At 36.6% G+C, this 17090-nt stretch overlaps 1 protein-coding gene across 1 annotated transcript in view; it reads right to left on the reverse strand.

Annotated features, from left to right (window-relative positions):
* Positions 1-1640: 1640 nt before the first annotated feature.
* LOC145996280 (uncharacterized) overlaps positions 1641-17090 on the reverse strand; it is a 247159-nt gene continuing 231709 nt past the window's right edge. Inside the window, exon 4 of the mRNA XM_083132708.1 lies at positions 1641-1692. Within this exon, the coding sequence (XP_082988834.1) occupies positions 1641-1692 (52 nt within the window). The remainder of the gene's footprint in view (positions 1693-17090) is intronic.

The raw sequence follows: 17090 nt of genomic DNA on the forward strand, positions 1-17090 counted from the left end.
GCAAAGTTTCATAGGAAATCGGGAAGGATTTTTATGTATGTTTATACACTTTCATATTACTCATTTACTTCATTACTTTGTATACTGCCACAGATTTATTACCATTTACGTTTGTAGCACTTTTGTGAAAGCGAGTCCTTTCGACCAATACATATAGAACATGGGCTGAGGTAGGAAAATACAAAAAACATTTTTACAGGAAATCTGAGCCCGATGGAGAAATTCTGAAATCAGATCTGCATTCAGGGGCTCAGCAACTTCTACAAACAGCTTGTTTTGTTCTTGTAACATTCACAAATATTTTTTTTTGTAGACCAGGGTTATCAATTCATTTTTCTCAGTACATCAGTGGAGGAAGGAATACCGATTGGGTTCTTTCTGTTGAGACAACAGTCTTTTGCAGGAGCTACATGTGTGATTTTCAAACATAAAATTTACCATGTTGTGTAAATGTTTTGTTACATCGTGTACATCTAAGGACATGTGTACATGGCAGGTATCGAATTGGCATTATGCGCAATATACAAATCAGACCCCTAAAATCCATAACAAAAATGGTTCACCTGTATGGGCGAGAGTGGCTGCCATGACAGCTTCCTCGATTTTTGGTATCTCGGCTCAAGAATAGGAGAAAAAAGTTAAAAAGCCAGCAACGGGAAACATATAACTTCTCTTAGAACTACTGCTGACTCGTTTGCAGAGTGTCATTTGAAAGCAAGAGTGAGATCCCTGTGGGATAATGGAAACATTGCTACAGACTTAGAGACTTCAACAACTAATTTTCATAAAACAGAGACTGAGATCCTACTGCAAGTCAGATGTGCAGACTCAAAGATTTCAAAGCAATTTCCATTAGAAGCACTGAGCATGTAATTTCTGAACACCTCAAAATGCTCAAATGATCATTGTCTGCCAAATCAATATTTCATTTGTGCAACTACCATTAATGGTTTCTCTTTGGAGTGTAATAGGACCTTTACAGGCAAAATCTTTGTCATAAATTCAAGATGGTTTCTCTTTGCTGTGAACCATCATATGTAAATTAAGGCTATATTTCCGGGCAAATGTCTTGTTGCATTTGAACAATTAAAAGGTTTCTCATTGCTATGAAGCCTCACATGTATATTAAGGTTATATTTCCAGGCAAAATCTTTGTTGCAAATTGAACAACTGAAAGGTTTTTCTTTTGTGTGAATTCTAACATGTGCATTAAGATTTCCTTTACGTGTAAAATCTTTGGTGCAAATTGAACAGACGAAAGGCTTTTCCTTGGTGTGAACTCTCATATGCAAACTAAGATATACTTTACGGACAAAATCTTTGTTACAAATTGAACAATAAAAGGTTTAATGTTGTTGTGAATCTTCATGTGAATTTTAAGGTTATCTTTCCGGGAATATTCTTTGTTGCAAATCGGAAAATTGAAATGTTTCTCTTTGGTGTGAATGCTGATGGATTGTGATTGGGCCATGACATTCCTTTGCCAGAGAAATCTTCATTGGAGATAGAACGTAAGTATTGCTCTGCCTCGGTTTAAAGATATTGGGTGAAGGTTCAGCCTCAAATTTTTCTTCTTCACTGAGACATTCTGTATTATCATTTAGCTTGTCTTGTTCTGCAGACAGTAGCAAATGTGTAACTCATCTTGGGACATCTTGGATCTGTCCTTCCATATAGCTGTCATTCAGGCAGCTGAAAAGAAATACAAGATACAAATGTAGTTATACTGCATAAGTAGGAGATGACTGATACGTGCAAATCATTGGAGAGAAAGGATACTAGAATGGACTGTTAATGGTGGACACAATCATAAAAATGTAAATATATTAGTTGTTCAACCATAAATATGAATACTTTATTACCACTTATACCAAATATTTTAGGTACTCACGTTTTTCGCGAAGCTGTTTTAAGTAATTTTCTTTCTATTTATTTCGGTAGCCACTGCCACCATCCTCATTGGAATTCATTGTGTCGTTGTTTGGCACGTTTCTGCTATTTCTTCCTAAATTGCCGCTAGGTGTGCTGTTGTCGCCTGTATGCCTGTGTATGTATCATCTGCTGTTCACCGGTGTTATTTGCTCTAAATAAATGACAATTGAATTGTTGTTGCTTTAAGTCCACTTTACACACAGAAAGGCTAATCAGGTCTGGACCTACAGTTTAAAGTGGGATCGGAACCACTATGTGCCTCCACCAGGTATCAAACCCCGGTACCCCTTGATTACAAGGCGACAATGCTACAGCTGTGCCATCGAAGAGGCCAAAATAAATGAAGAAACAATATTACAGTATAAATATTTTTAAGTAAATTTAGCTCAAAAGAAACTACGAGGCTGGAACGAGTAGCTCACATGCATTCTTTTTGCTGAAGATCTATGAGGCATGTTGAGTGCTCCTTTTCCCAAAGTGTCATGAAACATGCCGAGTGCGAATGACATACTGATGCTATTTGTTGGCTATAGTAGGACCACTGCCTTAGATGACAATGTGACGACATAAGAATAATTTCAATAAAACTAAAAAATTGACCACATAAATAAAGTTAATAAATTAATGTGTATCCTTTCATTCCACGAAATAACTGCCCATGATGGGTGAATTTGCATTTGTTGAGCTTCATCATTCATTTTATTTACTATGAAAACTGTGGTCTCACCACTCTCCATTTGCACCAACAAAGAACAGTGAGTAGTGATTAACTGAAGGTGTACCAAGGGTTGAAATCCAACCAAGGTTTGCATCAGAATATGGGGAAAATGCTAATCCATGGAAGAAGTGAATCGGAATGTTTTACGATGTTGAAAAACAGTCAGACAAGTTTTGTGCACAAAGGAGCAGCAGGATGTCCATTCACGACCACTGCTTACACGAAGTTCATGCCATGTTTCTGACAAACCGACAAGTGACTACAGATGAAGTGGGAAGTCATCTGCACATTAGTCTCCCATATTGTGATGCAGCCTCTGTTGACATACATGTGCAGAAAGAAGTATGGCCAACATCAAGAAATTTATTGCAAAAGTGTAGATAATTATTGACTAGTCCTCGTATAATTTGAGGAAATACCATAATGTTGTGATGCAATACTTTATATTCCCTTGCATGCTAGATCTTTACTTCCACATGATATTAAAAGCATAGCATTAATTTTCTTTGCTAACAAGAAAAAATGCACTTTAATATTTGTGTAATATTTTCTAATGTTTGTTCATACTTTATAATGAAAACAATGAAAAATCGTAGCATGTACGTAAATTGTTACATGTACAAAAACCCATGGTGCTTCAAAGTAAGAGGAGTTCATTCTTTGTGTCTTGCAAGCAATCAATCAAATTTGGTAGTTACCCAGGCTGCACTGCGCCCAAGAGTGTGTGAAGACACAATTCAGAGATGGTCAATGGAAGAAGCTATTATCTGTGAGGTGTCTCCTCAGCTGTGCTCAAAAGTTCAAAATGTTCAAAGTGAATAAAACAACACTGAAAATCTACAAGAAAGTGCTAAGAAAGTTTATGAAAATTTAGTTACTGCTGTTTAGTATCTCTGTATCCTTTTCACTTTTATCCCTGCAACTTAAAAATGAAAATTGCATTATTTAGTGGAACAAGGTTATAAGGTCAAGTACTGGTATGCAGTTTTCGTTGTGATGTGTGGTCAGTGAGTTGTGACCCATCGTTTTCTGACTTTCAAGATTGGAGTCTGCTACTATTGGTTTCAAGTAGCTCTCCCTATGTGCTGGGTCAACGCAGAAATTCTGGAGTTCACACCAGCAAACGAACCAATGGCTGCTTGCTCCAAAGTTGAGAGTGTTTACCATTAGGTTATGTGGGAGCTCATGTAAGATCAAAAGATGCCTGCCTGAAGGCGTAGTGGTAACATCATCACCTTGTAATAAAAAGGTGGAGGTACGTCGTGGTTCGGATCCCACTTTAAACTGTAGGTCCAGTCCCAATTAGCATTATGTGCATAAAGTGAACTTAAAACAACAGTTCAAACAAACAATCAAACAAGAACAGAAGATCTTACTTGAAGGTGGGCATCAGCAGCAAGAATTGCTGCTGAACCTGGTCATGGAGGAAGTTGTGATGCATTTTGGCAACCTAGTGTAGTGGTTCTCAACCCTTTTGACACCACAGCACAATAAACTCATTTTACTAAAGTCGATGCTCTGCTCAAAAATTTACCCCTTCCTAACTTTTTAAACTTTATACGTTAATATTCACCCTTGAAATTAAATGTTAATAAATAGATTATGGAATATGGTATATGTTTAGGCTTGTTGGAAATATAAAATAGTTGGCAACCACTGGATCTAATGATAATGAACTCTTGTGACTGGGCCACAGCCTGCCACTTAAGAAACTGCCCTACACCTGAGGCAGAAACTGAAAAGATTGGTCACAAATGGGAAAATCAGCAAAATTTTGATTAAATCCACTTATGCTCAGATATACTAATTGGGATTGGACCTACAGCTTAAAGTGGAACATGAACCACTACGCCTCCATTGGTGATTGAACTGGAACCCCTGGATTACAAGGTGACATTACTTTGTGCCAACAGGGCTCTAAATCTCCCTTCTAGTAGCATATTGATCTTAAGTATTAAATGCAGGGCTTGAAATGGACCACAGTAGATCGGAATGGCATTGAGGTTCATGACTATCTGGAACATTTCATTCATCTCTTGACAAATGGCAATGAAAAATTCCATTCGTTAAATTTTGTAAATATTTCACTACATTTTCTTCAGTGTAAAATAAGTTGTTAATACTCTTTAATACATAGTATGGGCCTCCCCGATGGCGCAGTGGTAGCGTCGTCGCCTTGTAATCAAGGGGTCCCAGGTTCGATACCCGGTGGAGGCACAAGTGGTTCGGATCCCACTTTAAAACTGTAGGTCCAGTCTCGATTAGCCTTACTGTGCATAAAGTGGACTTAAAACACCAAATCAATCAATCAATACATAGTATGGATTATAGCATTCTTTTAAGCTTCTCCTCTATGTGGAGATACATTGTTGTCATTATGTTACTTTGGGCCCTCTGACCAACATTGTATTTAACATGTGTTTGTACCACACCAATTTCGTATTTTCCGAATATAATAAAGCGGATGGCCTTTGAGGTTGATCCAATCCCTTTGCCTTCATCTTTTGTGCCTTGTGGTTCTCGTTTGTACTCTATCATTTGCCAACTTCTATTATTATTTGTCATGTCTTGTGGACTCGATTGTTCTGACCAAAGTATCCTCCTACACAAGATCCTTACACAAATTTTGGAATGATTAGCAGAGCATGCTATGATGCCAAGGGTCACAAGTAGTATAATTGATGCTATAACCAGGACACTTATAGCGTAGAAAAGAAGAGCTCACATGATTAAACAGCCCGATTTGCCTACACTTAAAACTATGCCAAGATGCCCTTATTCCCCATTTCTTCAAGTGTGATATGCTCTCAATCCCAAGAATCTTGAATCCTAGTGTAGAAAAGAAGAACCCTCAATAGACAGATTTGCCTACACTTAAAACTATGTCAAGATGCCCATATGCCCCAATCGGACATGTGTGTACATATTTAAATCTAAAGAATTTTGAATTCTAGTGTAGAAAAGAAGAAGCCTCAACAGACAGATTTGGCCAAGTGTGCAAAGGCTGAATCTCTCAGTTTGTTGTCCATAAACTGGTCAAAAATATCCCCCCCTTCATATTGTTTTGACTATACTTAAAACTAGGGCAAAAATGCTTATAAGAGCTTTTGCTTACACAATAATATAATGTAATATATGCTTAAATACTTGTTACCTGGAATATGCTCAATATTTTAATTGGACACCAGCCTCAACTCATATATCTAGTACTAAGACAATGTAATATGCAGAGGCCTTCTAGAATTGCTCTGTAACCTCTCATTTCTTACATCATAAACATATGATTTTTCACCTATAAGAATAACACTACATATGGTGTCATCAGGGAGTGTATCGTGGAATTCACAAATAATTTTAATGTTTGTCCTGTCATTAACCACAACTTGTTTTCTTTTTGAAGTGTTGATAACAAACATGGGTCTCTGTGCTTTGAATTCATCTGGTGTGTAATACATGTCAGTATTGCCAGTAGTGACCCTTTTGTATGCTGTAAATGCTTCATATAATTTGAGGAAATCATCCTTGGACATGTTTAAATTATAATTTTCTCTAGGAAATACCTCATTTCTGCCATTTTTAAGATATATGTTCTTGATGTTGCAGCTATCAAATTTACTTGAATTTTTTTCCTGATTATTGTGTCTTCCAGTTTGAAACAGTACCACCACAAAATCTGGCATGTCATATTGTATACTGGAGAATGAATTTGTAGCATCAAATTCATAATAGGTACCAGTGGCAGGCTTCTGTACACATTGATATGTATAAAATTGTAAAGGCACCTGTGGATTTTTTATTATATCTGCTTTGTATTTAAGAGCATAACTGGCTTCATATTCAACAACCGGGATTCTTAGCTCCATAGTCTGAATAATGCATTTGCCCTCATCAGGTAGGGTATTAGGCAAAGCTTCCCCGGTAGAGTTTATTGCACTGTACCTCATCAAAGCATTATTATCATTGGCAGCTCTTCTAAATGTGATTCTTAAACCACCCTTCCACATAATATCTTTGTAATCTGAGAAGAATCCTGGCAACAGGCGCATTGGGAACAGCACTGTGTGGCTCTTGGATATAATTTTATCACCAGCCTCAAATCCACCTATTTTGTAGTAAGAAGCCTCGGTTTTGGATAATTTTAGTGTGGCCAAAGCTGTGGAGGTAATGCCGGGATAATTCACTCTGTTTATAACAACACCATGTTTTCTGATCTCAATTTCAGAGAACAGATGCGGCACAAAATTGTCTACCAATCTTATATTTGAATTTGCCGCATAATCTGTTCCATCGAGCTTTACAACATCAAATTTGATGTATAGATCTGCTCTGTGGGGGTGTATAAAAGCCATCCCCTACATCAAGATCAACCTCAATTTCTGTGTTGGGTTGATTTAAATTTGCAAATGTCCTCCTGTTTGGGGGGAATGATTGTAGCTCATAACTCTCAATATTTTCCATTTTTTTTGTATGTATTTTTATTTAAATATTAATCTCTATGATTGCAGTTGTTGTGGCTCCAGCAAAATCAACTAATTCTTCTTTTTCATTAGTGACCATCAACTCAATATAATCTATTCTATTATGGCACACAGGAAAATATAATGTTGGGGATGGAGTGTAGATGATTGGCTCCATAAATTCAGAATTAGGTTTAAATGTTGCAATGATGCCAGTTTGTTTGTGAGTGCCTATGCCATTTGATTTGGTGATCATACCCTCGGCCACATTACAGTGAATATTCAGAGTCTCTATGGCTAAGAATTTAGGTATATTAATAGCAGTGTGTTTGATGGCCGGTTCAAGTTTTGTGTTGTTCTCAAATCCTAACAGCTCTCCTATAGTACCCAGATCCACTGTTTCTGTAGCAGATACAATCTCTACTCTGTGAGTGACAGAATTTTGAGTTAATACTATACCTCTGGGTAATTGAGCATTTAGAGTGGACAGATTATATTGCCCTGGAGTGATGACAATTTTTTGATCCCCTACTGCAATTTTGTTGTTGTGGTGTGTAATATTAGGGATCAAGTACATGCCATAAAATGCTCTGAGAGCTATTGTTTTGGGATACACTATATCATCATGTAATTTGAGTTTCAATATTGAATTTTGGCTGGTGAGATGGAATACCCCCATGATGTTTCAGATACCACAGGGCCTTTTGAAAATTTTCAATTGATGGTTTATTTATTTGAGACATATATCTAAGAACAGATAAACACAAATGTCCACAATTAACATCTTTGAAGTTTTGAACACGGGCATTATTGTAATAAAGATTAGCTGATTTTAGATATTTTACTAAATTTTCAGGTGGAACACCTCCAAATGAATCAAACACAAATGCCTCATCTTTTAAATATTTAAGATAACAAATCCAGTGAGTGCCCTGATTTTTGTACTTATCCAAATTAACAATGCCACACTCTTTGTTGAGTGGTTGCTCTGGCAAAGAATCAGACATGTACACACCTCTAAAATTTTTGATGCCCAGTGGCTTGATTAAAGCTTCAATATCTTGGTTTGTAAGCGGCTCTTGTTTTTTTTAAACTTATTCATGGCTCTCTTAACACCTTTGCCTTGTTTCTCCATAGCCAGGTTATGGCACTTTATTTCATCTAATTCTGCCTTATTTTTCTTGGCATCTATTACTGTTTTTGCTATGGCAGCTGATCCCCCAGGCAAGCTCCCAACAGCCCCAAGTGCTGCTAAGATGGCCGGGATAGTAAATATGAAACCCCCCACATGTGATTTTTTCCTGGATTGCTGTAATTTTTTTAATTGGGGGGTACTAAGCAACAATTTCATACCATGGCCCTTGGCAATACAAGAGCTTTTTTTCTTGCGCTGCTTTTTGGTTAAAAGACTATCAATAGTTTTAAGAGATTTAAGACCTGCATAAGGTATTTGATACATAACACCCTTGGCCTTCATTGTAGGTTTATTATATACATATTCACAGCCCCTACCCCAGTTTTTGTTTGGTGTTCATAGCTATGGTGGTTCCCAATGCTGCTATTCTTTCACTTAAAGAAGCATCTTTGCTTACAAATCTACCAAATGCAGCCTCTTCTAATTTCTTGTCTGCAACATGTCTCTTGTCAAGATCAGAATGTGTGTTGTATGCTATGTCATGGTCTCTACAAGCAGCATCTAGGGGATTAACACCAGGATCACCTCTGTTTAATCTATGCTCCAATTTTGTGCCTGGACCACAATACTGATAGCCTGGAATATGTAGTTCAAATGGCAGCTTGTTTATAATGTCATTAACCAACCCCCGACCCTCAGAAATATTCCAAAATTTAGGTGGTAGAGTATTAATAATTTTTATAAGATATCCAATCCCCTTAGTGTCATTCACTATAAAATGAGACAATTTTGTGCTTATCATGTCCATAATTCCAATTATAACTCCATTAAGCTTTGTTTCCATGATTATGAAAAACTAAATATATTGACCAAGGCAGTAATTTATTTTATTGAAAAACATAAACTAACGTAACATTTCAACCTTCTAGCAAGGTCTTCTTCAGACTCTGTATCAAGTACAAAAGTAACCAGATACAACAAGAAGGGTAATATATATACACAAACATTACTCCCTCCAGACTATTTAGAAAGTTGTTTGGAACTTTCTAGCAGATGACTTTCACTTTCAAACTTTACTTTCACCTAAAAGGCTAAACACTTCCATATAGAATGTGGTTGGACTTTTTAATCTCACGTTCTTTTCCCTTCATTTTTCTTCCTTCTCCTCTCCTCTTTTTCTCTTGTCCTTTCCACTCTTTCCAACATCTTCTTCCATTCTTTGTTTAACTTCAGTCCCCCATTCCAGTTCATTGTGTCTTCTTCGCCTTTCTTCTCTATTTCCTTGGCTTCCTTCCATTTTCTCACTAGCATTCTCTTCTCCCTTCCTATCTGCTTAGCCTCGTCCCACTCTATGTCATGTCCTGTTTCTCTCGTGTGTTTAAATATTGCATTTCTCTCTCTCTTAAGTCGTACATCATCCCTATGTTGTTTCAACCTGTCTTTCAGCCTTTTTTTTCGTTTCTCCTATGTACACACTCTGACATTCTTTACATTTTACTTCGTAGATAATCCCTTCTTCTTCCTCTTCTCTGTTTTCCTTTTTCTTGTTAGCATTCCTCGCTATTCCTAAGATGCTTCTTCCTCCCTTCCTGTAAGTTTTAATTCCTGCTTTCCTAAGCACTTTGCATATCTTTTCTGTGGTCTTCCCCATACTCCTTATTCCAAACCTTCTCTCCTCTTTTTCTTTCTTTTCCAATTCTCCCCTGCCCGTTTTCTTACTTCTTCTGTTTATGTCCAGTCTAACTTGCTTCTCATAGCCATTCTTTTCCAGCTGTTTCCATAGGCTATTTATTTTGCCTTCTTTTTCACATTCTTTCATGCATATTTTCTTGATTCTGTCCTCCATATTCTTTATAAAATTTATTTTTGTCACCTCACTTACATCACTTCTTTTGTGGCAGAATACCCCTGCTGCACACTTCTTCTGATGCCAAGCGGTTTCAATTTCTTGTCCTCTTTTCCTTTTCATCAATATATCTAGATAGCTTAACTTGTCTTCTTCTTCTATTTGAAGTTCCAATAATATCCCTCTTTCTTCATCTTGAATTTCTTTGGCAAAAATGTCAAGCTGCCTCTTCGTTCCCTTCCATATGCCAAAACAGTCGTCCACATATCTGCAAAACAGAATCATTTTGTCACCTCCCTTTTCTATCACTTTCTTTTCCCATTCATTCATAACCAATTCAGCCAATGCTGGGCTTAGACTGGAACCTATATTTAGTCCTTCACTCATTAACATTATTTTATCTCCCATTATACTGTAACCGTTATTCCAAATGGTTTCCAGCGCCTTCACTACCCTTTCACTATCCCATTCTCCTATAATTTCTTGTCCCATTCTCTTTTTAATAATGTCCAAAACGTGTCCCCTCTTGATGCTCGGGAAAATACTTTCACGTCTAAGCTAAACATTGTCGTCTTCATCTCATTTAATTTAAGTCCTTTTATGAGGTCTACTACTTGTTCACTGTTCTTAACTGCTCTGCTTTCTTGCTGTGTTACTAACACATCAATAACTTTCTTTAATTTCTTTTCTAAGGGTTCCAAAATATTGTTTCTGCAGTTCATTACTGGTCTTAACTTTATCTCCTCTTTGTGTATCTTTGGAAAGCCTTTCAAACTTGGTAGTCTTCCTGTCCTACCACATTCTATATGGAAGTGTTTAGCCTTTTAGGTGAAAGTAAAGTTTGAAAGTGAAAGTCATCTGCTAGAAAGTTCCAAACAACTTTCTAAATAGTCTGGAGGGAGTAATGTTTGTGTATATATATTACCCTTCTTGTTGTATCTGGTTACTTTTGTACTTGATACAGAGTCTGAAGAAGACCTTGCTAGAAGGTTGAAACGTTACGTTAGTTTATGTTTTTTAATAAAATAAATTACTGCCTTGGTCAGCATATTAAGTTTTTAATAATTCCAACCTTTTCATTGTAAAAATTGTGGTTGCCAGCATTTTCCTCCCCAGCTATCACCAATAACCTATCTACAAGTTTCCTGACATCATCAACCCACACAAATTCTTTAGGCAGGGTGTTGTATTGTTTGATTCCACTGCCTGTCTTGATCTGTGACCATATGGGCTTGATTAAATTGTTGTATTTTGCTCCACTGCTAGACTTGACTCTTTTTTGTGTGGGATCATTGTTCTGGTATAGAGCATCTGATTTTATTAATATTTCTTTGTAATGCTCATAATCTTGATCTGTATAGCTGCCAGGCCTTTTCCTATTCATCAGTTCCCACAATCCAGGTGTGCCGGGATATTTAACAAAACCATCATTTTCTCCAAGATGAGATTCTGAATATACAATGAGATCATCTCCCATAAATGTTACTCTGAAATTGCCAATTCTATGTATGATGCTACCATCATGCTCTGTGTCAGCATATAAGCCAAAGACCTCATCTTTGTTGTCTTTAGGTGTGCTTAAATATTTTTGAGCAAGAAGACCCAATTCAATAGGATCCAGAGTAGCTTCAATTCTTCGAGGAGCAACAGGACTAGGTGTATGAATACTAGAAGGGGTGATTGGATAATCTAATATGTTCCTTGCAGCTACAGGTACAAGCTCTGTGATCAAATTTTGATTTTTCTCTGTAACAGTTTTGATATTTTTACCTAATTCACTAATAGCATCAATAATAGGCTGTTCTGTTTGTTTGTGTTGTTCATAAATTCCTCTGTTCTCTGATTTCCATCCCTTAAATCTTTTTACAAGATAATCTCTTAATTTAAGATCATCAATGATTGGCCTTTTCATGGTTATTTATATATGTTTCAATGTCTAGAAAATTGTTGATTTTATTTCTGTATTTGCCACTATTGGGTTTTCTTGTCATATCAATTGTGACAAACCCATAACTGTCCTGGTTCCAGCACCTACTGCAAAACTTGGAAAAATCATTGTAGCTCAAGTCCCCACCTACATATTCATCATGTATGTGTTTGAGGTTGGTATGATCTTGATGAAACACACATATAAAATTGCTGTTGTCTCGGATCAGCTGCTTCGGTATTTTAGAAAAAGTCTGTGCCAGGTAGAAGCAATCAATGTTTTTGTGTCGGCCCTGTGTAAAGAAATTTCTAACCTTGTTTTGATTATCCAGTATAATGTCATCAAACACAACAACAGAATTATCGAGACATTCATGAAGTGGCTTAACATCTGATTCAAAAGTGGCAATATCCAATCCATCATATAGCTTCATCAACTGCTGATATTTTAATTGTTCCAAGCTCTTAGAGAAGACATACAAGTGCCTGTTTTTCCAGTCTAACCAGTTGGGTGCCACTAAAAAATTATCAATCATTAGTGTAGTTTTACCACAAGCTGATGGCCCAACAATAAGACATCTAATATTATCAGGCAGCAACTTGCCATTTCTCTTAATCTGCTGTTCAGGTTCTGGCAGCCTTTTTATAACATCCCAGGTGCTCATATTATCACTTTGTCTGCATCGATCCAGCTGTGTTCTGGAAGTCCTAGCCATTTGACAAATAACTTGTTGCCTTTTCTGCGGATGATTTTTCTATGAGATATGTGTCAGGCTGTTTAGTTTTGTTGAGTTCTTCTTCATAGAACTGGCCTTTGAGAATTTCTCCTCGGTGGTCTTTTATTATATATGTGTTAAGGGTCCCAGGTTTAATTTGAACCACTGTAAAGAATTCAGAGCTCCAGTTTCTTGTAAAGCCTCTTTTGAATAAGTGCTTATATTTGCTGATTCTTACTTGTTCACCCACCTTGTATTTGGCTTTTCTTGTTGTTGGCTGGTATCTAGGATAATAAACAGTACTGATCAATTTTTGCTCATCAGATGAAGTTACTTCAGAGGGTTTCATGTTGATTGTGGAATGGACCGAGTTGTTATATTTATGTAGAAGTTCTGGAAGAATATTAAGCCATTTATAATTACCTTGAAGTGTAAATTGTTTATACATAAGATTTTTTAGGGTTTTGTTGAATCTCTCTACAATTGAGGCTTTGAGATCACTGTAACTCGAGTAATGTTTTATTGACTGGCTTTTAATAAATTGTTGGAACACAGAATTATAAAATTCTTTGCCATTATCTGTTTGCAAATAGCGCGGTGATCTTCCACTCTGATTGATGATTGTCCTGAAGGCTTCTGTAACATATTTTCCAGTCTTGGATTTGAGTGGCACAGCCCAGGCAAATTTTGAAAATGTGTCTATTACAGTGAGTAGATACTTGTAGCCCTTGTTGATTTTGTCTAAGTTTTTCAGCTGTCCACTTGCCATCTCAATCAAGTCGCTCTGCCATAAATCATCTATGCCTTTTGTGACTACTGGCAGTCTCTTATAATTATGTCTGGCTTGTCTGTGTAATTCATCAACAATAATTTGTCTAGACATAATATGAAAACAAGAATATTGCAACTATGGGGTGTTCAGCAGCTGATACTACAGGATTTTCTAAATATAATTTGTCTCCTATTTGTATATGAAATTCCAGAGAGCCATCATCTTCAGCATAAGATGTTTCTAATGTATTGGGATCTGTAAAATCCTCTAACTCTACACTGGTGATTTTTGGTTTGTTGTCAGCATTTGTTATTGATAAGGTGGGGTAGTGGTGTGCCTGTGGTTGAAGCCAATATTTGATCTTGATTGGTCTCAGTGTGCCCCCAACAAAAAACTGGTAATAAAATTGAGCAGGGGACAGTATATATATTTTGCCACCTGATGTAAATGGTGAATCATATTCTTTGTTGGGGATGCTGTACAATTCAAGAATTACTGTATGTTTTGGATTCTCAATTATGCCGGTTATTTCTTTTTCTGCTGTAAGCAATCTGCTTGTTACAGATTCAAGGTGCTCATTGATGGTCCCAACAACATCATCATGGCCTGGCTTGATTTTTATGTCCACAACAAGTTTCTTGTATTGTTGCACAATCTCTTGAAGCTGGGTGGCAAAAACAGACAGAGCATTTGCTTGATTGGATTCCATGGTCCCTAGCTGTTGCTTGATATTAGCTACAATTTGTTGCAAATTTTCAATAACTGCCAATTTTGAATTTTGAGCAGTAAGATCATGGACCTGTCTTCTGATATCCTCAAACAGGGCATGCAGTTCATTAATATGTTGATTAGTTGGTAGAGTGGCCACTGTCTGAGTAAGTTGTTTGATCTCTGTCTGGATATTCTTGATATCTTCTGATTTCAATATGCGATTCACAGCTCTCTTAATATTTTTAAGTTCCTGTGATGTAGGCAGATTTGTTAAAGTATTTTGCAAAGATTCAAGTGCCAATTTCACATTATTTAATTCAGAAGCATCAGCCACATTTTGCATAGCATTTTGGAGCAGGGCTATATCTGCCTGAGTGGGTGTTGATTGTTGTAAAATTTCAAGTTTTGTTTGGATATCATCGATCAAGTGATGAAAATGAGATAGCTCAGATTTAGTGTTGAGGTTTTCAAGCTTTGTGATCTGTTGCTGGACACTGACAAGTGTGTCTACAATACCAGGCAGGCGGGATTCTAGAGATTCTTGTACATTTGTCAAATCACTTTGCACTGCTGCTATTGTACCCTCAAGATGGGTTATGGTACTTTGAATTTTTCCAAAATCTTCATATGTTTCAAGTTGCAGCTTAATGTTGGCAACACTCCGAGTTATTGCACTCAAAGCATCAGAAGATGGCAAGTTGTTCATAAAATTTTCAAGTGTCTCAATTTTTTCTTTAACCTCGGCTATGGCATTGTTCAAGGGGTCCAGATTAGGTATCTGGAGTGATTGAATCTGTTCCTTTAGAGTGGGAATCACTAGATCAAAATCTTCTTGTGATTTTATGCTTTTGACAATTGTTTGGAGCTGTGTCTGGACATTATTTATCTGCTCTTCCAATTGTTGTTTCAATTGCTCAGAGTTGGTGTCCTGGGTCTTAAATTTGGCTTGAAGAGCTGCTACAGCTTCTTCTAAACTTTGAAAATTATCCAATGTGGCCAAGTCAGTATATTTTTGAAGCAGCAATTTGAGTTCAGAATCAATTTTAAGAAGAGGGTCCATGCATTGTGATTGTAAATTTGTAATTTCTAGTTAAAGACTGGCATTCAGTGTGGTTTGTAAAGCTTGAAAATCACTTCTTAATTTCTTGACTCTGACATCAAGCATCAGAATCTCATCACTGTGATCTTCATGTCTTGTATGGCCAAATATATCATTAGGCATTTTGATTTAGTGGTTATTTATTATTGAATATCTAATTCTTAATTCTATAAAAAAAGGTATAAGCTTGTCATAGGATCCCGGGACCTCAATATATAAGCAGTCACCAGCAGAAACAGTATAAACAGTGCCAGAAATCATGTTTGAGTGCTTAATTCTATAAATATTTCTCCCTACTGAAATCTTGACATTACCCTCAGGGGTTGTAATAAATTGCAATTGACCACCTACAGGTAATTGGTAATGATTTAAATTATTGTTAAATATGTACAATGTTTTACCTGTTTCATCATCAACATCTGTAAGTATGCTGTTCAGATGAATAATTAACAAAGCACTTAGTTTAGATATCATATCAGAAGAGGGTTGTGGTGTTGGCAGGTCCATAATAGCCTGTTTTTTGAACCCAAATAAGTTCATAGGCATGTTTATTTATTTCAAATCATGCTCTGTAATTGGGCATTGATTACCACTTTTCAAATGACAATGACCCCATGGTAGAGTATGTATGCCACATGATAAAATGCATCTCTTATCATCATGTGGATCCAGAGCCACTTTTCTTACAATATTAGTAGTCAACAAGTGATCCACACTCTGAATTCTGGATTCTGATGTTCTGATTGCGCTACATAATTTGAGGCAATTTTTGTAATCTTCAAATTCAAGCTCTTTGTCTACAGTCACTCTGCCAATGCCCTTGGCCTTTTTGGCAACAGCGCCACTACATGTTTCAAAACTGTACATCTTGGCCCTTAACCCAGCAAATGCCACAATAACATCACCAAGTGTCTCATCTTTTAACTTGCCAGGCACCTTTTTGTTGTGGTGTTTAATTTTTGAATGTTCAGTGGTATCAAAATATTTAAACAATTCAGGCTGTGCTATATCTTGATAAACATCTTCTGTTTGAATATCAAGAACAAAACTATCTGTGTCCATGTACATCAGTTTTACACGATCCTTATAAATAGGCTTCAACACATTATAAAACAATTTTAACATGTGTAATTTGGCCAATTCCAATATCACAGCCCCTACATAAATAGGCTTATCAAACTTAATCTTTGTTTTTTTCATGTTGAAAAGTGCCATATTTTCATCATAAATTCTTCTGTAATTGAAGTTGGGCTTTGCTATCAATTTTTTGCTCCGGCTGGGGTCAGTAATTAATTTAACATCAGTATATTTTCTGACATTTTCTATTGTTTTGCCATACACAGAATTGACCATCAATTTAAACAAGGTCTTATCAAATTGGCTCATTGCAGATGTTCGAAGCTCTGTGTTTGTATCAATATATGGTTTCAACCATCTTGAGTGCCTGAACCTCAAAACTTTTCCAACTTTGGTCACTTGGACACCATGATTTATTAGGAACTGGAGGTTTTTGTAATATAAGACATAACCCTGTTTTGGCTCTAGAGTCATCATCAATTTCTTTTGTTTAGAGCCAGGTGAGCACTCAACCTCAGGAATTGGGGGCAGATCAGAAAATGTGTTGTGTAAATTATCAGGAATTGTCAGATCAACCTCTAAGAACAGGGCATAGTTACTGTCATCAAAATCCTTAAGATCTTCAATATTGAAATCTTCAACCCACTCAAGCCCTGCATATGGCAGGTTATCCATCATAGCATAACCATACAGGCTGTTTG

The sequence above is a fragment of the Lepisma saccharinum genome, chromosome 12, assembly GCF_977018435.1.
Source record: "Lepisma saccharinum chromosome 12, izLepSacc3.1, whole genome shotgun sequence".
Lineage (NCBI taxonomy): Eukaryota > Metazoa > Arthropoda > Insecta > Zygentoma > Lepismatidae > Lepisma > Lepisma saccharinum.